The 27,992-nt window shown below is 40.9% G+C and overlaps 1 protein-coding gene across 2 annotated transcripts; it reads left to right on the top strand.

Moving 5' to 3' along the window:
• The first annotated feature begins 468 nt into the window (after window positions 1–468).
• On the top strand, window positions 469–21,092 carry gtpbp1l (GTP binding protein 1, like). 2 transcript variants are annotated; one of them, XM_050044626.1, is made up of 15 exons: window positions 469–537; window positions 840–1,030; window positions 1,634–1,745; window positions 5,019–5,199; window positions 7,134–7,317; window positions 7,960–8,124; window positions 8,277–8,400; window positions 10,205–10,319; window positions 12,134–12,278; window positions 13,011–13,193; window positions 14,042–14,177; window positions 14,385–14,563; window positions 14,660–14,806; window positions 16,265–16,315; window positions 18,253–21,092. In XM_050044626.1, the coding sequence occupies exons 2-15, from the start codon at window positions 842–844 to the stop codon at window positions 18,364–18,366; spliced, it is 2,025 nt and encodes a 674-aa protein (XP_049900583.1). In that variant the 5' UTR covers window positions 469–537; window positions 840–841; the 3' UTR covers window positions 18,367–21,092. The 2 variants fall into 2 exon arrangements, with proteins under 2 accessions (XP_049900583.1, XP_049900584.1); XM_050044627.1 differs by lacking the exon at window positions 16,265–16,315.
• The last annotated feature ends 6,900 nt before the right edge of the window (window positions 21,093–27,992 follow it).

Here is a 27,992-nt window from a genome sequence, read left to right as displayed (position 1 = left end):
AATGGCTTCACAACAATAATGCCCTTCACATATGATGTGGTACACAACAAGAAAGACATGTATGTTTATATGTACATTATAATGTGCTTTACAACAAATTAAGTACAAACTCAAAATAGAAAGAAGACGGGATTAAAAAAACTTTTATTCACCTGCTGTAAATGCATTTAAATGACATTTGAAAACTAATATGATAGTGTAAGCATTTCTATTCACCGACAAATAAATTATTTTTTTTGTTTTTATTGTTGGCCATGCCTACATTTATTCAGGAAAATTATTATTAATATTATCATTATTATTATTTTATTTAGTTGGTATTATGTCACACTGTGCTTGTGTCTGAAAGTAGGTAAGTTTCGTTTTACTGTTTTTAGAAGCAACACGCTGACTTATGTTAGTGGGCGTGGCTTTGGGTACTGCAGCCAATCCGCTGCCTCCATTCTTTGATGGGCGTGTCATCCATTCAGCCCACAGAAATCGAAGCTAGCCCGAATAAACAACTAAGTTAGCTTGTCAGCTAGTTAGCAACTTCTGGTAGGTGTTCATTTCATAAGAGGTTTAATATGAATGTAATTCGCTGTCATTAATTAATTGAGACATCGAAAATTGTTAATTGTAATTAAAATGTTACGGCTATGGCAGTTTAGTTATTCCTGTTTTCCTTTTTTAAGAGTGTTACAGCAAGTTCGGTGTTTGATTAGCATTAGCTAGCTAGCTGTGATAATCAACCTAACTTTCTGTCTGTGCTAATGGCTAAAGGTAAGCTAGTGGAGCCAAGCAAAGGAGCTAAGTTTGTTTATTCGTTTTTGCTGCGTCTGCATTGATTCCCTTTCCAGAAATGGCGTCGTTAACGGCGACAGAAACAGCGATATGCCCGGGTGCAATACCGGCAGCAGAGTCCATAGTGCCAGCTTGTATGTTCGCACCGGACCGAGGATGTGCCGACGATCCATCCCACGGAGAGGGCTTTGAAGACGGCGAGGGCACAAACGGCGAGTCCGCGGATCATTTAGATTTAAGCAGCAAGGTGGGCCTCACTTTAAAGTGCACTTATTAACGTTAAGATTTTAAATGTTCCAGCCAAGCAGCTGTGTGTTGTGAATCTGTACACATATGCTGTGCAGTAGCATTACGAAATCCCTGTTGCATGTAAGCTTCACACAACGCATTTTGTGCTGGCTGTGCAAAACACCAGAGTGACACGTATATTGCACTACGTATGTAACTCCATCCAGCTGGCAGGTTACCCATCCATGGGGTGTATATAATGTGTATGCAAAAGCTGCAGTTATTTGTATGATTTGTAGAAGCAGCAGCCTGAGGCATCAAACTGAATTGGCAAAACTAAACTTTATGACTGACTTGTAAATAGCTCTTAAAACAAATTGCTACATCACATTTATTTGAGTGATGCTTTTATCCAAAGCAGCTTGCATTAAGCACATTCAGCCATGTGGATACAACCCTAAAATTGCCAGAATCATGCATGTACACCAACTTGTATTAGTGATTACTTCCTGAAGATGTGACCTTAAGGCACTAACATAAGACTTGTTTAGCTCTACGCCTGTTCTTGTTTGACCTCTTCAAGTTCTTTCTGTTGTCTCTTCTCCTGTCTCCCACTCTTCAGCTGGTCCTAGTGAGTCCAACAGCGCAACAGTATGATTCATTACTACGACACCTGAGGGAGCAGATAGATGAGGGCTGTGGAGAGACAATCTATGTTGTTGGGATGGGCTCAGGTAAGGGTAACTAACTTTTTGAACAACTTAGGGGTGAAGTCTTAAATTGAACATACACCTCAGTCCACTGGGCAGCACATAATTTGCATGTGGGTCATCTGTCTTATCGAAAATTTACCTTACGTTTGTCTTGCTGTGGTTGGTACAGCTGTTTGCATTTCTTCTTATTATTACTTTCTCTATTATTCAATAAAATGCCTTTTAAAATCTATCAAGGAATATGATTTGTGATATTAAAAGAACATGTAACAAATAAAACATTTTGTAATCTTTAAAATCTCAAAAGGAAACAGCAGACGGTGCAAATCAACATTACAAGTTTGGCTTTTCAGTGTTCTTGGTGGATCTTTTGTGTGCTTACTTGAGGAGTGTAGAGATTCAGAAAGTGATGTACTGCAGGGTCTATGGAGCAATTAAGTGACACATTTTCTGCATGTAGATGTAGACATGTTGTTTTACCATCAGTAAGATGGATGGAAATGCGTGGGTTAGGAAAAGGTCAAAGATAAAAGCTTCTGTTGGGAGATTCTGAAGGTAAAGTAAAGTGTGTTACTTTAGGACAGGGATACTCATCTTGCTTTGCCTGGGGACCACTTTTGCAAAATGACAGGAGGCCAGGGGCCAGTAAATAAACAGACAATAATAATTATCAGCTAAACCAAATAAACATTGAATATAAAGGCAAATCCATCTTTCTATTTTTCATTGAATTGCCTGTTTTGAATCTTTTCACATTTGCTGTCCTCACGCATCTTTGCCAAGAGGCAAATCCAGTCACAGCAGCCCTGCACAGGTCAGCTATATGTAGGGCCGTTTCTAGCAGTTGAGGACATTTGGGGCTTAGTCCAGACCTCTGTTGGGGCATCCTCCCCTAGGACTTTTTTTTTTAAGATAAACAACCTGTATTTTAATGGTTTATTATGCAGACTGACACCTAATTTACATTCAGAGTTTTTAAAAAAATCCCAGTGTGAACTGATTCATTGTCATTGAAATGAAAATGGTCAACAGGCCACTGGCGTATCACTGTCCTACAGCAACCTCTTCCTCTGCCTTTTAGCCCTAATTAGACCTTTTCTGGTGCTGTACTGTCCTTGAGGCTTCCATGTGTACATACATTAGCTGTTAGTGCCTCTACAGTCGCATATACTCTGATTTAATTGCGAAAATTTTAAAATGGGAAGCGGCGTAATTTCATGTATGAAAATGATGAGTGACTATTTTCATCAACTACTTTCTCTTAAATGAAAAATGAATCTAAAATAAAATCTGAATGAAATCTCTGTTTTATTTTGACAAAAGAGAGAGGACAAAAATGTACTTAGATAGGTAAAAGATGAGCTGTCAGATTATTGAACTATGAAACATTTTTTGTATTTCATAGATTCAAATGTTGGGAGATTTTGTCGAAAACAAATTGACTGAAACTTTGAGAAGCATTACTTGATTACTCATGTGGACCTTTTGTATCAGCACTAAACTTGCCACAAAGGGCACTACTGACAAGTCAAAGAAGTGAATATTCTGTCAGCACCTGGAAAAAAAATATATATTGAGTAATGATGGAGAGCTTCAGGGATTTAGTTTATCCAGTACTTTTGACATTTTACCAGCTCAATCAGTTGTGAGAATCAAACTGCAAAATCAAAAGCAATGGAAAACAAGGCAACATTCATTAGCATGTTGTAAAAGGCTTGTATTTATTTTCCATTCACGGCTGTCCCTGTGAAATATAGATAATGAAGCTTGCTGCTCTAAAAGATTTGTATTTACACATTGATCCACGCAGTGAAATATATTGTTGTATGTCTGTATAAGTAGCTGCTGAAAGTGCTTTTTTGGCATATTTCGGAAAAAGGCCAAGGCACTATTGTGAAGCAACAGAGCCACCACTTGTTTCAGCTGTGGCACGGTGTGTCCTCCCAGCAAACCAACCCCATTTGTTTGCTATTTAGTTTTCATTCTGAAACCCTCCACCTTACACACAACCAGGAGGGCTTTTGTTGGCAACCACAGTTATTTTTGTCTGTAAGAGCAACATGTGTGACCCATGTGACCTGTTGGTGGGTCAAAGTGCATGTGTGAAATGGTGTCATTTTTCCCTACTCAGCACAGGGAGTGTCACTAGTTCATGTCTGTCTGACTGCCTGCACGAGCAGATAGCTGTCTGGCCTATTGACCTAAGTGCTTGTTTCTGTTTCTCAGTCTGGTATAACCAGGTTTTGTGTCCAGTTGGTTTTAGGGTGTTTGTGGTGTTTGTATTGAGTGAAGCTGCAGTGAGCTACTTAAACCGTAAAGTAACTGGTAGTGAGTGTAGTCCTGATGTTGAAAAAGACACCTGTTGTGCTGAATTCGTGGTTGGAAATTTACATTTACACAAAAAAAACCCATCTCTAAGAAGTAGAAGGACAGTGCCATTCAACCAGGTGACTCTTTTTCTATATGCCGATCCAACCAAGCAGGGGACTCTGGCGAGGTGGCGTGTGCTGTACAGTGAAAAAGGACTGGTGTGTTGGTGGGAATGTGAGATGCTGTCCCATTCCTGCCGTGGTTCTCTCATACACTGTGCAGAACCAGCTGCAGAGCGGAGTTTTTGGGTGTTTGGGTGAAACGACCATACGGCTGTTGAGGTTAGGATGTGTGGACAGTTAAATCATTCCACAACCAGAAACCACTGACTACCAGGACCATCCAGAAACATGGACGATATTAAAGCAGCAGCCATCAATGCTACCCGTCCACACTTTGTACTTAAGGCCATGTGGGACTTGACTGGCTACCCTCTGGTCCCACGGACTGAGCTACTGCCAGCCCAAAGTACCATCCTGTGTAGTAACCTTTGACAGAATGTGCTCTTCTTGGATTTTGTCTGAAGCTAACTGGTTATGATCCAGTTATTTTGGCAGGCATTGTGGTCACAGTAAATGACGTTCTCTCATCACCAAACTACACCCACTCTGACCTCTCCTACAAATCACCTGTTATTTGCGCTTTCTTCAACAAACTATACCCTCAGTGTGGTGTTTGTTCTCCTGGTCTCCACCCTGTCATATAGCAAGTTATAAACAGGGTGAGTCTTTACATTAGCTCCCACATCTGCAGAAATGCTTGGAAAGTATGAGCTCATTTTTCTGTAAGGCTCTCTTGATAACCGCATACAGTGAGTAGCAGATCATTATCTCTCCTGTATTAGAGTTACTCTCTTTTCTTCCTCCCCTCGTCTCTCTTTCACCCTTCTCCGTCATCCCCCCCTCCTTTCTCCCCTCTGTTTAGATGGAGGTGACTATGGTCTGGATGAGAAGGACATGGAGGCGTCTGTAGCCACAGTGCAGTCGCTGTGTGAACAGATCGAAGCTGACCTAATCTTGCTGAGAGAGAGGGCAGACACTGGTGGAAAGATTCGGGACTACCTCATCCGCCGGCGTGTTGGTGAGCAGGATTTCCTGGAAGTCAGGTAAAATTAAGAGAAAGGGTTCTAGGTAGAGAAAATGAGAAAGTAATTTTTTCCTATACTGCCAATGAGTGGGACACGTTACAGTTCTGCACCTGTCAATAAACCCATCAGGGGTCATTCCATACCAGCTAACCTAGACCTCCCATTTCATGTCATGGGTTTTCTTCTTTGTACTAATAAAATAGTTTTTCTTAAGCCCAGTTCAGACCAATGATTTGTGACAAGACGAATTGAAACAAAAACCTGCTGGTTCACACCAGTGTAACTAGATGAGACTGCGTGCAACAACTTTATGTACTTCCGTTCTGTGGCTGAATATAATTTGTAGCTTCTTAAAATATGAATGAGGATAGTGATAGTGAAATACTGGCTGCAGTTGTAATTATGGTAGTGATGAAATGGAGAAAAACATATTCATTAAAAGTATGCCACAATAATATTAGCAAGCAGCGCCAATCAGTGAGAATGTGTGTGTGTGAGGGAGCATAAGCACATACAGCGAGCAGCAGTAGCGACCCAACATCCGACACAGGCACACCGTGAGGGCAGAAACAGAGGGCTCGGCAGGGACGGAGCACCTGCTGCAGCAAGCGTACACAGCATCTGCGGTCATTGTGACTTGACCAGCGGACATCACTACAAGCTAGAGCTGCAACGATTAGTCGACTATCGATGACTAATCGACTATTAAGATAATCTGGGACTATTTTAGTAGTCGACTAATCGGTTTGAGTCATTTTTTTATAGAAAAGTACTCTAAAACTACCCCAAAATACTCTTATTGCAGTTTCTTACGTTCAAATATTGGCAGCTTTACACACTCTCCCATGACAGTGAACTAAAACCCATTGGTATGAGTACGAAACAAGACATTAGATGACATAATTTTGGGGTTTGGCAAAGACAGACCGACATTTTTCAACATTTTAACACATTAATTAGTCGACTAATCGAAGAAATAATTGACAGATTAGACGACAATGGAAATAATCGTTAGTTGCAGCCCTACTACAAGCCACTTGGCTGTAGAAACAGGTGACGTGCTTTACGTTCTAAAACCAGCTGCTGGCGATCTGACCACCAGAGTTGCAGATGACACCATCAGCCTGCTTGAGTTGAGCTCAGACGGCAAGTTCACGGCGCTCCAACTTCTCTGCAGCATTCTAAGAACAGTTTTGTCTCATTGCAAATCTTTATTTATATTTTTAATTTCCTCAAAACTTTCTTATGGGAAAGTGCTCAGCTCGGAGTGCCAAACTTAATGTTAAGTGGGGGGTCAGGGGCTGAGTTGATATGGAATGACCCTCAGATGTTTTGCAATGTAAAACAAAATTGATAGTCTGTTTGTCCTTTTTCCTAAGTCTTCTCTTTTGTCCCACATTGTTAGTAAAATCTATATGTTCTATATTCTTGAAAATTTGCTCAGTAATTATGGAATGTACTTGAAGATATAGTTTGTAACTGATTAAAAAAAAAAACAAAAAAAACTTTTTCGTATTTGCCGAAACTGTCACTATATTCACACAACACTAAATAAGACAGATTATCTGTGAAAAAAAATCATACTCCTGCTCTATTGCCTTGTAGCACTTCTAATGACCTTAGTGCGTGAGTTGAACACATATGTCAATCATGTCAGTCACTGCCTGTAAACTGAGGTCAAACTGTCAAACTAGGCAGCGTTGATCAAGTTTGAATAAAGATTCTCTTACTGCATTGCCTATTTCTCACCTCAAAGGTTTACAGAAAAATATTTTAGTGTACTGTTTAGCTGTAAAACGTCATTAATAAACAAAGTACATGCTTCATTAAGGCATTTACAGACAAAGGGGATGTATACGGACTTAACTTTACAACCAGTATAACAACATATATTTCTCTACACTGATACCTGTAGTGGTCACTCTTCATATTCTCCTTCATCTTGTCTCCAGAGTGGCGGTGGTAGGGAACGTGGACGCGGGGAAGAGCACTCTGCTGGGGGTCTTGACCCATGGTGAGCTGGACAATGGCAGAGGCTTTGCTCGCCAGAAGCTCTTTAGACACAAACATGAAATGGAGAGTGGCAGGACCAGCAGTGTGGGCAATGATATCCTGGGTTTTGACCAGGAGGGACAGGTGAGCTTCTGCCAGTGCTCAGGGCTTACTACATGAGCAGTGGATGGCCATGGCAAGTGCAAAATGAAGAAAGTAAAAGCCCCTGTGCTATGTTTTCCAGTTCTTTACTGCTTTGATTTTTAAAGACGTTTGGAGAAAATACTGTAGAGAGAGAGGCCATGTTTTGACCATAAAATCTCATTTAACTTTATAATAAGCTGACTTTGTTGATTCCTCAAGGTGTAATACAACTGAGATTTAATACCATATCAACAAAAGACATGTCATCACACTGTGCACAATTGTTTGGTTGCATGAGATCAAAACATAGATGCAGGTAGAGCCTCTCACGTCACTCACAATTGTACAGTGGAGATGTTTTTATGGTGTGAAAGGAAAAGAGGCGCTTTGTTGTGCTGACAATCCAGGTTCAAAGCCACTCGTCAGAAAGCCTTTTTCTTCTGAATTGTTCTGTCACTTTCACTCCTGAGATGGAAATACATATATCTGTTCATGAAGAGGACAAGTTTGTTCAAAAACATTTTCCATTCAGATGAAATTACAGGACTGGAATGTAATGTTGTCATACCGTCTGGTTTTCTTTTTCTTTCACATACTGTGTGAGTCATCTTCTGTTACGTGTGTTTGCTTTCGCTCCTTTAGGTGGTGAACAAGCCAGACAGCCACGGTGGCGGCCTAGACTGGACCAAGATCTGTGAGAAATCCTCAAAAGTCATCACCTTCATCGACCTGGCTGGTCATGAGAAGTACCTCAAGACTACTGTCTTTGGCATGACAGGACACCTGCCTGACTTTTGCATGCTCATGGTAAGAGAGGGTTGTGAAAGTGTTTGTGCCCTGATGCTCAGCCCATGGTTTGTTAAGTTTCAAATTCCTGTTTAAATTTCCAAGGCCACCTACAATATATTATTAAAGACAGCCCTCTTCTTTGTCACTGCTCCTCCTTTCTCTTGCTTCAGGTTGGCAGTAACGCCGGCATCGTTGGCATGACGAAAGAGCATCTGGGTCTGGCTCTGGCCCTCAATGTGCCAGTGTTTGTAGTGGTTACCAAGATAGACATGTGTCCAGCCAACATCCTGCAAGGTAAACAGACATACCAAGCTAATACTTATTGAAGTCATAGGGCCCTTACACACCAAGCTGAAAGTTGGCGGTTGGTTAATGTTGGGCCGTTGGTGAGCGTTGGTCACCCTAGGTTTTTTTGGTGTGTCCACACCATTGGCTCTTGTAAGCCCTTGTCGGCTATTGATGATTCGGCATTTTGGATCGGCATTGAAGCTAACGGACCTCGTCAGTGACAGAAATCACTCTGAATGAACAAATGTGTTATATAAGGTAACACTGGTTTTGTTTTTCTTTCTGAAGCCATTGCACTCTTTGTGGCATCTGCAGTGATGCGGGTGCTTCGCCGTACCGTCGTGGTGAAGGGGGAGCTGAGCCGGAAGGCAAAGCTTTCCATTTACTGGTCCATCTATGTCCCAACCCTCACCTATGGTCGTGAGCTCTGGGACTGAAAGAATGAGATCGTGGACACAAGCAGCCGAAATGAGTTTCGTCCGTGGGGTGGCTGGGCTCAGCCTTAGAGATAGGGTGAGGAGCTCAGACATCTGGAGGGAGCTAGGAGTAGAGCCGCTGCTCCTTCGCATCGAGTTGAGGTAGTTCGGGCATCTGATCAGGATCCTCCTGGGCGCTCCTAGAGGTGTTCCCGGCATGTCCTACTGGTCGGAGGCCCCGGGGCAGACCCAGGACACACTGGAGGGATTACATATCTCATCTGGCCTGGGAGCGCTTTGGGGTCCCTCAGGAAAGCGTTGCTGGGGAGAGGGACGTCTGGGGTGCTTGGCCTGCTGCCCCCCATGACCCGGCCCTGGATAAGCGGCTGAAAATGGCTGGATGGATGAGCTCTTTAGCAGAAACCGTTCATAATTGTTTGCGCACAGTAAATATAATTTGTCCTTTCAACATTGAATTGGGTTGTTAATGTGCAAACTAGCACCTTGAATTCATCCTGTCGGTCTTCCAGTTTCCCTTCCCTTTTTCTTTGTCCCCCCTAGTTCTTTAATGTCAGTTTGGTGTGTTTGGGCCTTAAGACCTCTTTGTGTTTGTTCCCAAAAGAAGCTGTATATCTTTAATAACTAGCATCACATCTCTGCACAACTTCTGACAAAGTAAGATAAGTTATTCTTGGTGTTTCAATATGTTTAGACTGCAAACACAGCAAGAAGTCAGTTATTAGTGAGAGTAATGTCTTGCATTGAAAATTCAACATAATATACATTCCCAAAGCAGTAATTACATTAATACAACAACACAGCCATACCATATTTAGCATTCTGTCGTTAAAAGCTGGGTTTAGGCAGTAATTTCTTCCAATATTCTTCTTGCCTGTGTCTTAATGATGTTAAGGTAGTGTTTATGAAGCTCAGCACTCACAATAAAAGCCTCTTGGGGAAGGTTAGGAATTGCACCCCTAAACTGCTTTAAAGGTTTTAATGTGAAACAAAGGGAGGAAGAATTGAGTTTGCATAAACAGCAAATAGCTGCAAGAACAAATTTAAAGAAGCAAATGGGAGCAGTTTGGAAAATGTCTTCTTGCTAAAATATGATTAACTATGCTTTTAAAAAAGGGAAGTTAGATATTAATGGCTATCTCTGATAAAGACGAACCCCTTTCTCTAGTTTGCTTATTGTATAGTACTGTATGTACTTCTTTAATCCATCTCCTTGTGAGGCACTTAACTGCTCAATATTTTTGCAGTCTGTTCAGTTTGTACATCCAGACGTTGTGACAGCCTTTGTTTTTGTTTTGAGAATTACTCATGTGATGGCTTTCCTGGGGATTTATCTTTGTTTGTGTGTGTGTGTGTGTGTGTGTGTGATTCTGCAGAGACGCTAAAATTATTGCAGAGGTTATTAAAGTCACCAGGCTGCAGGAAAATCCCCGTGCTGGTCCAGAACAAGGATGATGTCATCGTCACAGCCTCCAACTTCAGCTCTGAGAGGTAAGGGATGCCAAGACAGAAATAAAGTGGTTGAAGATGAGGTGAAAAAATGGCAGGGAGATGATGTGACAGAAAGCAAGAAAGAAAATGTTTTTTGTAATGCAGGTTTAATGCAGGTAGACTTACCGAGATCAGGATCTTTTTTCAAGAGACCTGCGTACAAAAATAAACATGCAGTTTAGGTTTGAATTAAATAAGTAAACCAGAATTTTAATTTATTTACTGTTATATAACAGTAAATAAGAGGAGGTTCAGGGAGTATCTTAAAATATATAGTTTTTATATAATTTAAAAAAGGAAAAACAAATCACAATCGGAATTACAATATATATATTTAGTCTTCAAAAGTGGGAGTGTGGGACTTTTACATATAAATGAACACCTGTCACTTTCATGCCCTCGCCAAATGAGTTCAACTTCACACAATGCTGATTAAGCCTATCGCTGACAGAGAAAGCGCTCTCTATTATGCTGTAGTATACCCAGTTGTGGTGTCTGTGGCACCTTGCACTAGCGCACCAGAGGTGATGTGTTTTATGTCAACTAGACAGAGCGAAAGGGTGCGGGAAGAGAGGGGAGACCATAGTGACGGAGCAGCAGCTGGCAGAAATATGGCAGATTATCCTAAAAAGCATCAGAGAAAAGTTTCTGGAGTGGATGATGAAATGAAAGAAACTCGATGTGCAGAGGATGAATTAAAGTGAAAAGGCCCGCACCCAGGAGCAGGGGAGATGCAGCCACTCACCTGCAGCCATGTCTCATAAGCACATGTTGAGAGTGTTGGTGTAATAACTCTCACTGCCAGAGGAGGGAGACAAAAGTCCCACACTCCCACTGTGAAATCAAGTGAAGAAAGATTTTAGTTCAAAAGGTTAATGCAGGCAGGGTACAGTACGGTGGAACAGTGGTTAGTATTGTCGCCTCACAGTAAGTCGGTTCTTGGTTCCTTGAGAGCGGAGCCCCTCTGTGAGGAGGTTCCATATTTCCCCATGTTAGCATGGGTAAAAATTGCCCCTGGTGTAAATGTGAGTGTGAATGGTTGTCTGTCTCTTATGTGTCAGCCCTGTGATAATCTGGCGACCTTTTCCAGGGTGCACCCCACCTCTCGCCCCATATCAACTAGGTTCCAGCCCCGCTGTGACCCTTAACAGATTAAGTGATAATGGAAAATGAATGAATGAACGTTTTTTACAGCTCATTTTTGTGAGAAGTATAGTCGTTTAAAGTTTGTCTATGTTCAGTTCAAACATGGTACAGATAACACACAGATGACACAGTGTCCACAATTTCGAAAAAAAACTATCCACAGTTAAAAAATATACTTTTTCCCATAATTTTTACTTTTCATTAAAATGGCCAAAGCGCACAGCACTTCTGAGGACTTCCATAACTTTATTTTGAAGAGTTATCTTGTTTTATCCATAGTTTTTCACATGGCAGGTATAATTTTGGCAGAACAAGAATGCTTACTGTTGCAGCCTTAGTTTGTATATTAGTCTCATATTGTGGTGCATTTCTCCTTAAACATATTTTCCATGACTCAAAACATCTCGTCTTCAGTCTCAAATGTGTGTAAATATGCATGTGCTGGTTTAGCAATCCCTATAGGGAATCTGCAGAGGACTCAGATGTCAGGGTTGGCTTAACAACATCCCTGAGGCTAGTAGTGCTTTAAAGTCTTGCTGTGACACTCAAACTTCAGTCCCAAGTTGTCATTTCTGTATCGGTACTGTGTGTTTGTCTTGTAATTGCTGTGTTAGAGCGTAATGTTTAACAGTCATGTTTCTTCTCCTCTGCTTCTCCCCTCACTGCAGGATGTGTCCAATTTTTCAGATATCAAATGTGACGGGGGAGAACATGGACCTGCTGAAGATGTTCCTCAACCTCCTCTCCTCTAGGACCAACTTCAGCAACGATGAGCCTGCTGAGTTCCAGATAGACGACACATACTCAGTACCGGTATGAAATAAAGACACGCAGTCATCTGTTTTCTATCAGATATTTAATTTAACTTCCTTTAGCACAGTCACACTTTTCTCGTCAAGTTGTAAAAATGGTTACCATCAGGGGCAACTAGACCAAAGAGAATTGTTGGCAGAGGTCTGAATGTTAAAGTCAAGCCCTGAGTTTGAGAATCTGTAGCAGGTTACTACTGATGCAAAAGCCACTGTGTCTCTCAGCAGCAGAGTGTCATGTAAAAATGTTTTGAGTGAAACACTGAACTGTGTCACTGAGTCTGTGCACTTGCTGTTTAAAACCTGTATGTAAATGTGAACGGAGCAAGACACAATGGTCTGATTTGCACAGTAAGGCTGTCACTGCCTTTTAAACAGCAGAGCAGAATCTAAAAACAAGCACATCCTGCACCCTTCCACGACACATTTCACAGTTTCAACAGCTTAAAGTTTTTTTTCTTTAAATGCTGCTTGAGTGAAAGCTGTTGACACAGTGTTGAAAATAGAGAACATGGAGTACTTCTTTCTGAGTATGAAAAGCAGATTGTGGGTGTTGTGTGAAAACTCAAGATAAGGTGTGAAGTTTCATAGTTTGAATTGTTTACAGTTACACTCTTAGGAAGTCCTCAATGTGCAGACCCAAGAGAACTCAACATACACTCAAGGCTCCACACTAATGGAGACTGATGAAGACTTTCTCTATAAATGTATGTGATTGTTGATCGTCTCTTTGCAGGGTGTGGGCACAGTAGTTTCAGGGACTACGTTACGTGGAATGATTCGACTCAACGACACGCTGCTCTTAGGCCCGGACCCACTGGGCACCTTTATCCCCATCGCTGTTAAATCCATCCACCGCAAGAGGATGCCTGTCAAAGAGGTTCGCGGTGGACAGACGGCGTCCTTTGCCCTCAAAAAGGTCTGTGGGAGAACAATTGGTAATACGGTATCTACATAAGGGTGACATGACACTGTCATTACTATGACACTGTCACTGACACACTGTCATGAACTTGTCATAAACATTATGTACATGTCATAAACATTTCTGACTGCTGTCATTAAGTGTAATGACAAGTTGACATTGTTTGGGTTGTCTTGAGTATGACAACTTGACATTAATTAAAGTGACATTACCAGAAGTTGTCTTTGTCATGACAACTTGACATTAAATTGGTTTGGGATGTCCTTATTATGACAACTTGACATTAACCAGGATGACAATAATAATCATTATGTCAAGTTGTTATGACAATGGTAATGTCATCCTGGTTAATGTCAAGTTGTCATAATCAAGACAAGCAAAACAATGTCAAAACCGAATGACACTTAATGACAGCAGTCATAAACGTTTATGACATATACATAATGTTCATGACAGGTTCATGAGCGTGTCATGTCATAGTTATGACAGTGTCATGTCACTCTTATGTAGATACCTTCAAGTAAAGTGTTACGGAACAATTTGACTGATATACTGCTATCACAGAACATTTTAATCTTTTATTCCTCGTGCTAAAACAACATACAGACAACCTGACACAAAGTTTAAGTTTAAATCTCCTGGAGAGCACAATTATTCTGAAACTTTTGGATGGAATATGCATATGAATTAGTTTCCTAGCTTTATAATCAGTTTTATAATACATGCAAATCCTAACGTGTGGGTTTAGGTCGTGTTCTGTCTCTAATACTGGTTTGGCTTCATCACTTCCCCAACTTCATTTTCCACTTCTGTTCCTGCTGGGTTTCTCCTTCATGTCTCAGATCAAACGGTCATCTATAAGGAAAGGCATGGTGATGGTTTCCCCGAAGTTGATGCCACAGGCCACCTGGGAGTTTGAGGCTGAGATTTTGGTCCTACACCACCCCACCACGATATCCCCAAGATACCAGGCCATGGGTTAGTTTCAACAGTCAAATCCCTTTAACACTGATTCATATCAGTTTGTGTAGCTTCTTATTGCCTTTGTCTAATCTTCAGTACATTTTGGATGCAGTTACACTCAAATTTTATGAGGTCTTGCTTAATCCAAAAACATCATGGTCAGCCTGAAACATTCCTACCAAGAGTAACTGTCACACTCTCTGTCTCACTCCATCATACCAGTGCACTGTGGCAGCATCAGGCAGACAGCCACCATCCTGTCCATGAACAAAGACTGTCTGCGGACAGGGGACAAGGCCACAGTCCACTTCCGCTTCATTAAGACTCCCGAGTACCTGCACTGTGACCACAAACTGGTGTTTAGGGAAGGACGCACCAAAGCTGTGGGCACCATCACCAAGGTACTGAAGCTCTTGGTAACTTCTGTATTTCAGCGTTAAATGTAAAAACACTTATTAATGCAGGATAACTGAAACTGGCTGTGTTTGTGATTTCAGCTTCTCCAAGCAGTGAACACCCAGGCAGCTAAGGCCCAGCAGTCCAAGATGCAGGCCAGTAAGAAGAGTTTTAAGGATGGCACAGCAGCCAGCGAGGACGGTGGATCATCGGCACGGCCGCCTAGTCCGAACACAGCACAGCTACCAGTGAGTAAATCCTCCCTCAGTGAACCCAACACATTTTGTGTATCCAGTATTGTAATTAAAAGTATGTAATGTAAAGAGTTAAATCCATGGGCAGAGTTGGCCACGTCCATACTGTTTAAACCCCCACTTCAGCCAGTGTTAACGTCCTGTATTTTGGTCAACATTCTTTCTCAAACAGAAAACAGGACTGTGTTTAATAGACATAATCCACTGCCATGGCAACCAGATTGCCATTCTAACCTACCCTTCAAAGCGATAGTAGTCGCTCTATCATAGGTTATGAGGTGGTAGATTTTTCTTAACCTCCTTCACCAGAAGTAAATATGAATGTAACATTAGCTGCAGTTCAGTTACTTGAATGAAGACCGCGTAGCCACTTTAACTGACAGTTGATATAGGTGCTTAGTTTGTCTGCTAGTTTCTGTAAAGCAAACAGAAGTTAATATAATACCCTAATTTTAAATCAGTATCTTCTGTCAATGCACCTATGAGCATTTACTTTGCACGTATCAGCGTGTGGTTGCTTAGTAACTTGATTCCATACATAGCTTATTTTTGTCTGTATATGTTAGCTTACCCATATTACACAAAGTCCATGAAAAATTTGAAGACTCTCAGCGCTGTGTCGGGTGTATTATGTAAAATAATCCCACAGATTCCAGAAACGAAAGCTCACTGTCCTGTTTTGCCTGTGACTCACACAGCCCTCTGGCATATGTGTGCTGCAAGCGTAGCCAGTAAAAGATACATTACGCTCCACTAACTGTCCGCATGTTACATCTGCCATGTTGCCAAAATACAAGATAAGTTGACGAGGTAGCTCACAATGATGTTTATTGATTTTGCTGCTCGGATGCAAAGAGGCATGACCGGCACAAGCTTGGAGGATGACACGTGACCTGCAGCTTCGACTACAGTCATACATCATCTTCCTGTTTTAGCTACAACCTTGTTTATTTTGAGCACAAATTAAGTTATTTGTCAGAAAGTGGTGAATAGAGTGGCAAATCAACATTGTCAGGAAATGATTTAGGAAAATATGAAAATTAAATTCAGAACAATTTTGTAACACTGCTCCATTATAGATCTTTTACAACAAACTGAACTGTGTTTGAATGTTTAAAGTCGCCATTTAAAATGCTACTCATTTCCTTTTCTTCCTGCTTTTGACTCCTCAAATTTGCCAGTTCATTTCTTCATCACTGTCCCCTCTCATGCCTTCCAATCGCCTTCTTACCCTGTCTATCATATCCTGCTTTCACCTCCACATACGTTTACACCTGTCCCCTCATCATTCCTTTTCATTTACTCACCACCTCGTTTCCCTGTCCGATCCTCACCCCTCCTCTCTGCCTCTTTCTGCCCCTCATGCTCTTTCGCTCAACTTTAACACTTGACTTTTTTTCTGCTACCGTCTCCTTGCTCTCCCTCTCTCCCTGTCTTGGCATGCTGCGTCAGACAGTGGCAGAGGAGGAGGCTCTATGTAAAGACGGCAACAAAGAGAACAAGGTAAAGAAGCTTCTGCAGACTGTGAGAGTCATGATGAGGTCATTGTCTTTTTGTGCTTGGATGTCGTTTTGTTGTTGGTTTCTTCACTTTTTAAACTTCATGAACTCGTGTTTTCTGAGCATGCATACTAGCATCACAGTCATACCAAGTGCCTTAAGTGCTTCAAGTAGTTACTGAACTTCTTTCTGGTTTAAAAACAGTTGAGGAACTTGTTTTCTAGAGAAAAGTCGATAGCTTGTGCTGTTATTTTTCTCTCACTTATAGTTTTTTAATGTGAAGTCTGTGTATTTATAACTAATTTAGGGTCCTTCCCTGTCATGGAATTTATTCTTAAATTTTTAACAATTGTTTTTTTTTTTTTACAAGGTTTGAAGATCTAGTTTGAAGTTGCAACATTAAAACAACTACTGCAATTACAGGGTTTTCCTCAGTGTATTAGTGGAGGTGGGCCACCCCAACGGAAATGAGGGCCACACCTGCTATTGTCAGATGAAACTATTGCACTTTTACTGAAGATAAAATAAGTAGAGGTAGGCCTGACATGATTATTATGTTATCAAATTATTGTACGATATTGACATGACCTCGATCATTTTGTTGACCATAAAATTGCCCGTAGTGTTTACATGCATGTGTTTTTACACAATAATGTCCTCAGCATGATGCCAGAATAAACAGCAGAGTTTTCCCGACCATTTTAAGACGGGGCGCAGCGTTTCTCCCTTTTTTGCTCTCCACCCCTGCCTACTTGCACGAGCACAAAGAAAAATAAACCCCTTCAAAGACGACACAGCGTAGTTTACCGGTAGCCTTCAGCTGCACTTTTAGAGTGGAAGAGGCACAGTACTGATAGTCGTTAGCTGGCAACGAGCCAAAAAGTTCATCTTTGTAGTTTTATCCTCCAACAACTTCATCCTCCACTCCACAAAAACCACCATTAAACAGCTCAAGTCCCAGGCCGTCCATTCTCAGGGGTCAACTGCAGCACAGCAGTCAGGTTATGGAGGCAACTGCTTTGTTCATGGAGCTTCGCTAAGCTTGTCTATTAGTCACAAAAGGCACCACTTAGTTTTGTTTTTGTTGGCCAAATGTTGTATTAAGTCTCCAAATGAGTACTTTAAGGCTACTCCTAAAAAGGTCCTATAATTTTATAAACATTTCCTTGTATATACAAACAAGTGTTAAATATAAAAAAACATGTTAAGTATTTGTTTGATATTTCAATTTCAAGTGTCTTCAATTTTTAAAAACTGAAAAACTGAAAATACAAGGGTGCCCAGTACCTCACCTTGTAGAGCAAGCGCCCAGTGTACAAAGACTGTGTCCTTGCTGCAGCTGCAGTAGGTCTGATTCCAGTCCACAGCCCTTCACTGTACGCCATCCCCTCTCTCTCCCCCCTACACCCTAAAGCTATCCTATCAAATAAAGGCAAAAAGCCAAAAAGAAAAGAATCAAAAGTATATTGATATTTGAAAGGCTGTTCTTGCATAACTATCCTATTATAGTATCATTATATCAGTGGCATAGAATGGTCTCAAAATGACAGTAATCAAAATCGTATCGTCCAACAAAAGTAGATACCGTGACAGGCCTAAGCAAAGGTACAGCATCACACAAGAAAAGGTGTGTATTTAATTATTGAGGAAATTGGAAATTTAAGGGGACTTACCACCTCCACTAAAACTTTCTGGGGTAAACCCTGAAGTTGTGACTCATTTTTTTTTTATTCCTTCCCCCAGAACAAACTTTAACCAGCTCTTCACCCTCTTAACCTTTTAAGTTCAGAGCACGAGCGAGAAATTCATTCCTATTTCTCAGAAATGCATCTTAAAGTCCAAAATGTTGTGGACCAACCAGATTTATCTGCTGTCTTTATTAACTTCTAATCGGATTTCACCCAACAGCTGATACACTGTGGTGTTTCTGTTTGTCTGCAGCTCAAGTCGGGAGGTGGAGGACGCAGGAGAGGTGGTCAGAGACATCGAGGGAAAGGCCCGAACGCTGCAACAATCACTACAGCAGTGCCTGCAGGAGCAGCAGGCACAGCCTAAAAACACAACCTATCATCTCTCCTCATCTCCTTTACACGGCGGGGAAAGTGACTGCATGGCCCTCAGGTGGCTGCGTTCAAAGACTGAATACATGTGTTTCTAATATAAAACAACAATTTGACAAATTTCATCATGAGAGTGAATAATTTTCCACATTGAGTCAATTGAAAGCTTTATTCGTGGGCTGCTGAGGATGGTAACAAGGTGTTATTTAGTTTGGGTTTTACTGCAGTTATCGGCAATTTGTAGATTACATTATATAACCTTTTCTGTTTTAATACATTTTGGGGGTGTACATCGTGTTTGTAGTTCATCAGAACTTCTTTTATAGCATTAACTGTTTTTCCCAGCCAGCAGAGGCATCAGTCACTTCCCCTGCCTAAACTGTCTCCACCCTCCATCAACATTTTTTTCAGTTGCTCATTTTCTTTTCCCCATTCTTCATCCTGTGTTCAACTCCACCTAACTTTCATTAATGCATCTTTTTTGGACGGCACCAGAGTTGGAGTCTACCTGAGGAAGTAGACTCTGTTCAGTAGTTAAAAACAGTGTTTTCTTTGACAAAGCTTCTTGTCATTGAAACTGGCAGTTTGAATTCATGTTGGGAATTGACTGAACTGAAAGGGAATTGATGCCAACATTAGGTGTATTCATGTCCGTGACACAAAGCAGGAAAGAAAAGAAGTCTCACCAGCCAGATGCTTGTTAAATTTTGTAGTTCTGATGTTTGTTTACCCTGCCATTCTCTTGGGTGGTAGCTAAAATTGTCCTTTGTAAATTACTGTCTGAAGATTTGCTTTCCTGGTGTGACAGTGCCGGGGTTTGGCAAATTTTGTTGCCAGGCGACAGAGAAGTTATTGTCCTATCCTGGACCGCTATAATGCACTGTTCACCCTTTGTGAAACATTTCGTCGTAGATAAAGAGCAAAACAGTCTCTTATCCATTTTTATCTTACATGGCCCACTTTTAATCCTGCCATAGAAAGATCATTGTGTCATCATCCCTTTCTTTTTGAGCCAATGTCAGCACTTTTACTAGATCAAGTTCATGCAGCCAGAAAATAAGCCAGACATGCTTTTTTCCCCCAAAGTAATGTCAAGTGTCAAAGTGGCTTTGTCTTGTGTTAAAAGAATATTTCTAAAAAGCAAAATGACCATTTGTGTATCATAAATTCGTGAAGAAAACTTTGTTTTTCCCCCATGCCTCCAGGGTGAATGGAGAATCCAAAAAAAGAACATTGCTCATGAGTTGAGGTCATTGGGAACCAACAACAGCAAAACTATATCAAAACATCTGTTTACAAACTCCCACACAACTCGTGCAGTAAAATCCAAGTTTCATAGATCCAGCCGTATGCTCAGTACATGCCAGACACGTGGCCTGAGCATACAAGTGCGTATGAGCTTGGCTTCAGCAGAGTTCAGACACATGCACATACCCGGGTGTGCTACACTAATGTGCGTGAGACAGTTTGTACTGATGTGTTTTAACTCGTGACATTTTAGTGTAAATAGCTGTGTTGGGGAAATACTGAGCATATGACTGGATTAATGAGACTTTGATTATACTGCACGACTTGTGTGAGAGTTTGTAAAGAGAAGTTTTGATATTGTTTTGCTGTTGTTAAATGATGAAGAAGGTTCGCCTTTTTGCATGCCTCCATTAACCATGGAGGCATGCAAAATACAAAGTTTCTTCTCAAATTCAAGATTACGTGATAATTTGAATACGAATGGTCATTTAACAGGTGAAGAATTCCTTAAATATGGCGCAAGTCCTTGTGAAGTATAAGCACAATTTCCTTCCATTTTGATGCAGTCAGATTCTGAGCACCAAAAATCCAGAAGCTGATACTCTCATGCACAGAAATTACTCATTCAGTAGTGGTGTTTCGCACCTTAAATGTCAAAAAGCCAAGTAAGAACATATTTAATTCAGTAGAAATTATGCCACTGTGACTTGACTCTCTGCACATTATCTCTTTGTACTCTGTATGAATCAGAATGTGGCTGCCAAACACGTGTTTCAAAGCCTCAAGGGTCAATTCCAAATGTGTCTGACACAGGAAGTCAGTGTTTTTATGTGACCTGAGATAAAATCTTTTTTGGATCAGTGGCACCAATAATTACAGGTATTTTATACGATTCAGTTCGGACTCTGTAGTAGTCAATCCGCCAGATAAACCTATGTGACAGGAAGTGTGTGATGTTTTTGTTAAGGTTCTAAACACACCGGTCAATAGCAAAGTTATTGCCAAGCATCTCAGACTGTCTCTGATAAGCTAACACTGATCGACCATTGATCACCTTGAACTAACTAAAAACTAAGTAGAGTTGCCACGTGTTTTATCAAGTTGTTGGATGGTCCTCTTCTTAGCTCAGAGTTTATATTGAGCAGGTAGTTTTTGGGTGTCTCAATTTAAGGGCTGTTTTGTCTCCCCAAATCCCCAATGTCCCCTTTCATATCTATACTGATTTCATGCTGGTCAGTCTTGTCTGGGTCTTTTGGGACACTTAATTTCCTATTTCATGAAGATCACAAACGTACTGAACTGCCAGAATGTTAGACCTTACCAATTCTTTTGAAGGGACACATTTTGTGTTTGCGTATGTTCCAAAACACAATGTTGTGCAGAAGAACTAAGGATAAAAAAGATGCCATTTAAATTAAGTGGTGCCAGTTTGTGTTGTAAATCCTTTTAAATAAAGATGTTATAGAAAACTGACATATGGGTAATACTTTTTACATTAAGAGACATTTAGTTGATGCTGCATAAAAGATGATCACAAATTGAGTCTAACAGGACTGAGCTGAAAGGAGGCTGTTAGTGAAATATAGCTCTTTTTTTTTTTAGATTAGTTAATTGCTTTTGATATTTATATGCCGTCATTACCCAACCAGCTTTCTACATTAGCTTGTAGATGCTGTTTGACCCCCTTCGTGATATTGCTGGTTGTTTACAGCATTAAATTCAATCTGAATTGACATAATCAGCAGGAGATTTATGGGTCAAAAACATTAGCATAATTACCGGTATTAGCATTTATTTGAATGCAAAGACTTGCTGGCTGGAAGAATTTCAGCTTTTTTATTGCTATGTAAATGTTAAAACTACTCTAACTGATGCTTAAATGTTTGTTTTTTTGGCAGTTTCACCTACAGTATGTGGGACAGCAGCCAGTATAGAGAAAGACAGGAATTAAGGGGACAAGAGAGGCAATAATGGCATGCAACTTAAGTCCTCAACAAGAACCAAACTGGGATTGTTGCAGTTATGTGGTATGCGCCCTAACCATTTAAACACCCCAATATTTTTATAGCAACAACTAAGGAAGATACTAAACTCCCTGTCGCACATGCACTTCAGACATTAAATTATCTAGATACTAGTCCATACCCATTGGTAGCTTTGTCACCTTCTACCTATGCCAATCCTCAATGCCTATGTGCAGTTTCACATAGATTGACCACGTCAGTGAGTAGAAAAACGTGTTACCTTGAGGCGTCCTGTTCTACATATCTACCAAGTTTAGTAAAAATCGATATGGCAGTTAGGCCTAGATAAGAAATTAGCGCCCCCATTTTGTTTGGTGGGGTCAATAATGGAGGGGTCCCCTCAGATTATGTGTGGTCATATGCCTACAAAGTTGCGTGGTGATCTGTGAAACCCTTGAGATGTTATACACCTTTATGTGATGAGCCACGCCCTCCGCAATATTCATTGCCTTATAGAAGCTCAGTTCAGCTCAGATGAATCTGACATTAAACTGACTTTCTTCTGCTAGCTCCCCAACACAAAGTCCATGAAATGTCTAATTGAGCCCATGTGTGACTAGAGAACGTAATTGTCCAGAGAATTCTCAGGTAGTGAGGGCTTGTGTTGATGACGTCTTGCAAAACCGGAAGAGAACAAGAGTCATTTACACAAAGATGTCAATGAAAATGTCTGGGTGAAGAGATTATGAGATTTGGGAACCTCTGTCGTTAAGGGACAAAGCAAAAATCGTTGGACAAATTCAAGGAAAAGCATGGGACTCTGTTATTGACCATATACTACTGGCTATGGGAGCACCATGTAAGCTGTATCACGTTCTGCCCCCTACATGCTCTGCCCAGGTGCCATCAGGTCTGGACCAGATTCTCCGGACATTGTCCAGAGTTCATAGGAGAAATCGAATGCGAAAGAAGTTTCTCGCAGTGACGAACCATAGAGAAGTACCACCACCGCTGCAGCTCTTCACAGCAGCATGGATCAATTTAGTGTTTCAGCACATTGTTCTGGTTGTCAGGCCCACTCCTCTGCTCTCATCAACTTTGTTTCCAGCTACAGATGTTTTCACCAAAAAGGCTCTAATAAATCCAGCGAATGAAACCTGTTCAGTACTAAAAGGCAGACAAAGTTAGCAACAAGAAGGAACCACATGTAATCTGCCATGTGTTTGTTTATCTCTAAAAGTAGATACCTGAACATGTATGCAGAAACTATAAACAGCGGGACAAGATTTTGGTATGGGAAGCATTGTGGTCTTTATTTGTAATCTAAGTAGCAATGACCAATCACATTTGAGCAACAGGTAAACAGTTCATGTGAAGAGGTCATAATGTTATCTCAGAACACCATCAGTTATCATCTATGATTTTTAGATAGATAGGGAAGGGATACCTTGGCCCAGGTATCCCAAAACATCGGCACTTTCCCCCAGGAAATGCACCAGGCCTTAAAGCCCGTTTTTGTTCTTGTACTTTTTTTGTACCAAACAGTGGAATTAAAACTTCACAGCCCGTCACGTGATGCCATAGACCTTTTCCTTCAGACTTGCATTATAAAAGAGATGTCTGTAGCTCAGTGGATGCATTTTTTTGTACGTTTTTTTGTGTGTTCCATCACAACCCCTGCGAAATGACTTACTTCACTTTTGGGATTTGATCCATTTGGTCCAATATCATTTGGAAAGTCTAGAAGAACTGCAAGATTATATTATTTTTATCCTTATTCAAGTTAGCAAAGCGCTAAACCAGAAGTTCGTGGATTGACCAGCAGAATATGGGCCCCATGACGCAGAAGCAGCGTCGACCATTGGAGTAATTTTATACACGGCAGTTAAAAGTTTTGGCTTCATGCACCACTGAGCAACTTTCATAGGAATGAACAGCGTCCGGCCTCCAATGCTGTATCAAGGTCTTTTTATACATCCATGCTTTGCCCCCAGAGGCTTATCATCGTCAGACTAATGGGTGATGGGTTTGGTGATTATGGGCTTTTGGTTCAAGTTTTTGTTCTTATCTATAGACATTTTTCCTTTTTACAGGTTTTTTATTGAAAACACCTCACCTACGATTATGAGATATATTATTTACAGTTTAGCATACCTGCCGAAGAGCTGCATCACTCGTGCGCATACACAAGCCAAACATTCGACCTATAAATCTGATGTTTTGGTGCTTTTTTTTTCTTCATTTGTGATATGAAAACATCAGATTTCCAAACTGTCAGAGTCAAAAGAGTGTCTCCTTTGTAATAGTTCAATAGCAAAATCCTACAGCACCACTGAGCATGTCTGTCAATCACACTGGATGGTGGTAGAAGACGTACAACTGTCCTCTCGATCCGGGTCAATCCGGACTTCGAACCGAAGTTCTTTACTTGCCAAAATTACAAATAATACACCGCTAAACCAAGTACTTCATAACTTTGGGACCTTAATATGTTGGAGAGAAAATATGGATTTATTCCCCACGACAGATGTGAGAATCATATCTGTATATCTGAACTGATGTGTTCTTGTTAAAGCTTTGCCTCATATTGGCAGAATCTTAACAGATGAGTGAAGTATCACCAACAGGAAGTCATGGCAAATGATTTGAAATTGCTTTTACAACAACACTAACACAAACAACTTTTTTTTTATGGTTCTGGGACACTCTGCATGGCAGCCCACTATTGATGCAAAGCACTTTCAATCAAATTTCTTCAATAGTTCAGAAAAAAGTCACCCTTCCAGTCATAATTGTTTTCAACCACTGTAGACCTTAATATGGTAGTCTGTAACAACTGATTGCTTTGGTAGCATTTCAATCAAAGTCTCCCTCTGTGAACCTGTCTCATTTCCACATGTGGTGTTTGCTCAGTTGGTATAAAATGGAAATAGGAAAGGTCTTTGATGCAGAGCCCGGGATCAATGAATCACTTGATGAATGTACAGGTGGGGGCATCTCAAGGTTGCACTCTTAACAGTTTATGAAAGTATTCAAAACAGACGAGTTTCAAAAAGCAGCCAAGGTGAACACACAAGGAGAAATAGGGAATAAACAAACACTGGAAGGTGTGCAAGCCAATAAAATCAGTTAGGGCCTCATCAACAAGTCAGCAGGATCGAATTGGCTGAGTCACTGTCAAAATATGCAAAGTCACTGTTTCATTTAAAGCAAGCGAGATATGAAGGGACTTAATTATAGCCCTATTGGAAATTCTGAAAGGGCAAAGATATATTAGGTGTGATGCAAGCCAACTGAGCAGTCAGCAACTTTATATTATATATTCAATTTAATAATATATTGAGTTTATAGTTCTCTAATTTACACTGCATATTATACTTTTGATGCTTTTATTTAGACTGACAAAGAAGTTCAATGGAAGAACAATCTGCAACAGCAGCTACAAGCAACTGATAGCAAGGCACTGCTGTGAGTCATAACACACTGACAATAGAACTACAGGATGTCCATGGGGTCTTAATAAGTAATAACACTTGATAAATCAATTAAGTGACAATTACTAAAACAGAAAACATTCTCATTGCACAAAATAAAGCACTAGCAAACAATGTGCAGTGATGGCAAGCTGCACAGACCAATAACAACGAACTGAGCAACCAAAGGGTGATCAACCCACACTCTAAGAAACCGACATGCAATTGCTTGTGGGCAAAAAACAGGCAGTGTAACAATACTTTTTGAATCAGTTTGGTAACATCACACAACACAATACAGGTGATAACAGCTGTGAAAAAGAAGAGCTGGACTAGAGATGCACCGATCCAGCTTTTTCAGTTTCGATACCGATCCCAATGCTGTGGCTTTGAGTATCAGCCGATACCCGATACCGATCCGATACCACAGTTGACCTAAAAAGCTATACACCTTTACATGTAGAACAGAAAAGACTAGAGACATCAGGCATTGATGACTACACAGCTCTTTACTAAGGTACAATGAAACAAGATGAAACAGATTAATGCAATGATGAACTATTTATTCCTAACAAAAATAAACAATTGTGCAACAGCAGTTGAAATAGTGTGAAATACCTCCACACAGCAGATTCTCTCCTCGGCTCCATGACGTATGATGTAGCTCGCGTCGCAATAGATTTAAAGGGAAAGGATCGTCTCAGGTATAGGTTGCATTTTCCGATACCCGATCCATCTATTGTAATGCTACAGGGCCAATATTCGATCCAGATATCGGATCGGTGCATCCCTAAGCTGGACACCAGAATCAGATGATCGTATTTGTGGTACACATTTCATTTCAGGTAAGTAACGTCAGCTAACAAATAGTCTCTATAAACAGACTCTACATTCAGTGAATGTAGAGTCTGTAGGCAAACCCCTGATCTTGAAGAGCGGAAGAGCCCTGGTTTCCGGTGCTAGGCTGTTTGTAGTCTGCGTGATATTGATCAATCACGTTTGAGCCGGCTGCAGTTGTTGCCACGTTAAATGCTCTGTGTGGTGAACTAACGAGGCGGAACATAATTGGCGTCAATGCAAACTGAATCCATCGCAATGGTTCAGCATATTTACTTATATATAAACAGAAGTTGGAAATGGAAATTCACCTCCTCAAACCGGAATGCCAAAAAATCGGGGGTCTGCCCCCAGAGGCTGTATCGCCATCTGCCGGAAGTCAGCCGCCGAATACAGCCGATGGGTTCTGAGAATGGCTAACAAATTAGACAGGATTTGCAGGATTGTCAGTCACTGTAAACACTCGCCATTGAAAGTGAAAGTAAAATCCAACCCCAGATTCATTCTTGTTTGGCATTTTGCCCCAGCTATATTAGCAAGGTTTTATTCAAAGCTGTGTCTCTTTGATGCCTGCTGCCAGGGCTTGGCGATATGGCCTATAGATAACATTGCGATATTTTAAGGCTATATCGTGATACATGATATATATATCTTGATATCTTGAAATCCATAAATTACTAAACTTTTAAATACACTACAGTTACAAAAAGTTAAAATAGCTCCTGTTACATAACCAAGTTATATAAAGTAAAGTTATAATGAAGCAAATTAACAAAGTGTTGTAATGACATAAATCAACACTCACCACTGGTGCTTTTATTCTGCAACACCTGGCTGATCTCAGGCCGAAAGTGTGGATGTTGTTTCTGTGAACTTGATGCTTCCGTTCAAGTCAGATTTTAGCAGTTAGCAAAAAAGTTAATAAACTGTTACAGCAGCGTAACAGTGAGGATTGATTCACTATGAACTAGAAACAAACTAACAATTCTCTAGTTCATATATGAAGAATATTTCCAAGTCCTACTGGTGCTCCATGGTCACAAATTGTGACTAAACAGTGGTAGTCTGGAGCCCTGCAAATACAAAACACACCTCAACTGTTGGAAGTATCATTAAACTCTTTAAAAGATAAATGTTGCCACAGCGTTGTTAAGCATAAGGACTTATTCACTGTGAGTTGGAAACAAACAGCTCAGATATTCAGATATTGATATCGGTATTTGCAAGTTGCACTCTAGCTCCATAGTCACAAAATGACCACTGGGAAAACAGGGAGGAAGCCATAGGAGAGAGCAAGAGGCCTGAAACGCTGAAGCAAATCCCATGCCAATGGCTTAAATAATGATGTGACAATTAATATTTAATGATTGTGATATAGTCATTATATACATTCCAAGTTGCGATACATCGAGTATGATTTATGTTTATCGTCGACCACCCCTACTTGCTGCTTATGGTCTGGCACCTGGTTACTACCTTCATGCAAACTTTAACATCGCTTTGGGACACAGACAGCAGGCGGCAGACGAATCAAACTACAGATTTACAACTGTGTGCATGCACAAAGACAGAAATATTCATTGATCCTTTGATTCGTTTTCTGTAACCGCTTATTCCACTAGGGATCACGGGAACTGGAGCCTATCCAAGCTGACATGGGCGAGAGGCGGGGTACATCCTGGACAGGGCGCCAGAGTATCACAGGGCTGACACATAGAGAGAGACAACCATTCATGCCCACATTCACACCTATGTCCCATTTATAGTCGCTAATTAACCTGCATGTCTTTGGACTGTGGGAGGAAGCCAGAGTACCCAAAGAAAACCAACGCTGACACTGGGAGAACATGCAGACTCTGCACAGAAGGGCTCCCCCATGTGTGCTTGGTTGTTTTACACATCTCAGTCATTGTGAAGCTGGGTGCACATGCAAAAGCCTTGTTTCCACTCTATTCTTTAAGTACAGATGAATGTGTCCTCCTCACCTACACTACATATGCTAGCTCAATACAACGGATAAGCACACAACATTTTGGCCAAGACACTTTGTTTATCTCTGACTTCAACATGGTAGCCTCCGGAGGCTTCTGGCAGGCTGA

Source organism: Epinephelus moara, chromosome 5, assembly GCF_006386435.1.
Source record: "Epinephelus moara isolate mb chromosome 5, YSFRI_EMoa_1.0, whole genome shotgun sequence".
Classification (NCBI taxonomy): domain Eukaryota; kingdom Metazoa; phylum Chordata; class Actinopteri; order Perciformes; family Serranidae; genus Epinephelus; species Epinephelus moara.
The sequence above is the reverse complement of the archived record's forward strand: the minus strand, read 5'-3'. Positions and strand labels throughout refer to the sequence as shown.

What these genes read in the sequence shown, in the direction of transcription:
- gtpbp1l (XM_050044626.1), top strand. Translation starts at nt 842, where the DNA reads ATGGCGTCGTTAACGGCGACAGAAACAGCGATATGCCCGGGTGCAATA. An exon ending in CAGGATTTCCTGGAAGTCAG is followed by an intron (nt 5,200 to 7,133) that starts GTAAAATTAAGA and finishes TCTTGTCTCCAG; the next exon opens with AGTGGCGGTGGTAGGGAACG. An exon ending in CTGTGGGCACCATCACCAAG is followed by an intron (nt 14,564 to 14,659) that starts GTACTGAAGCTC and finishes TTGTGATTTCAG; the next exon opens with CTTCTCCAAGCAGTGAACAC.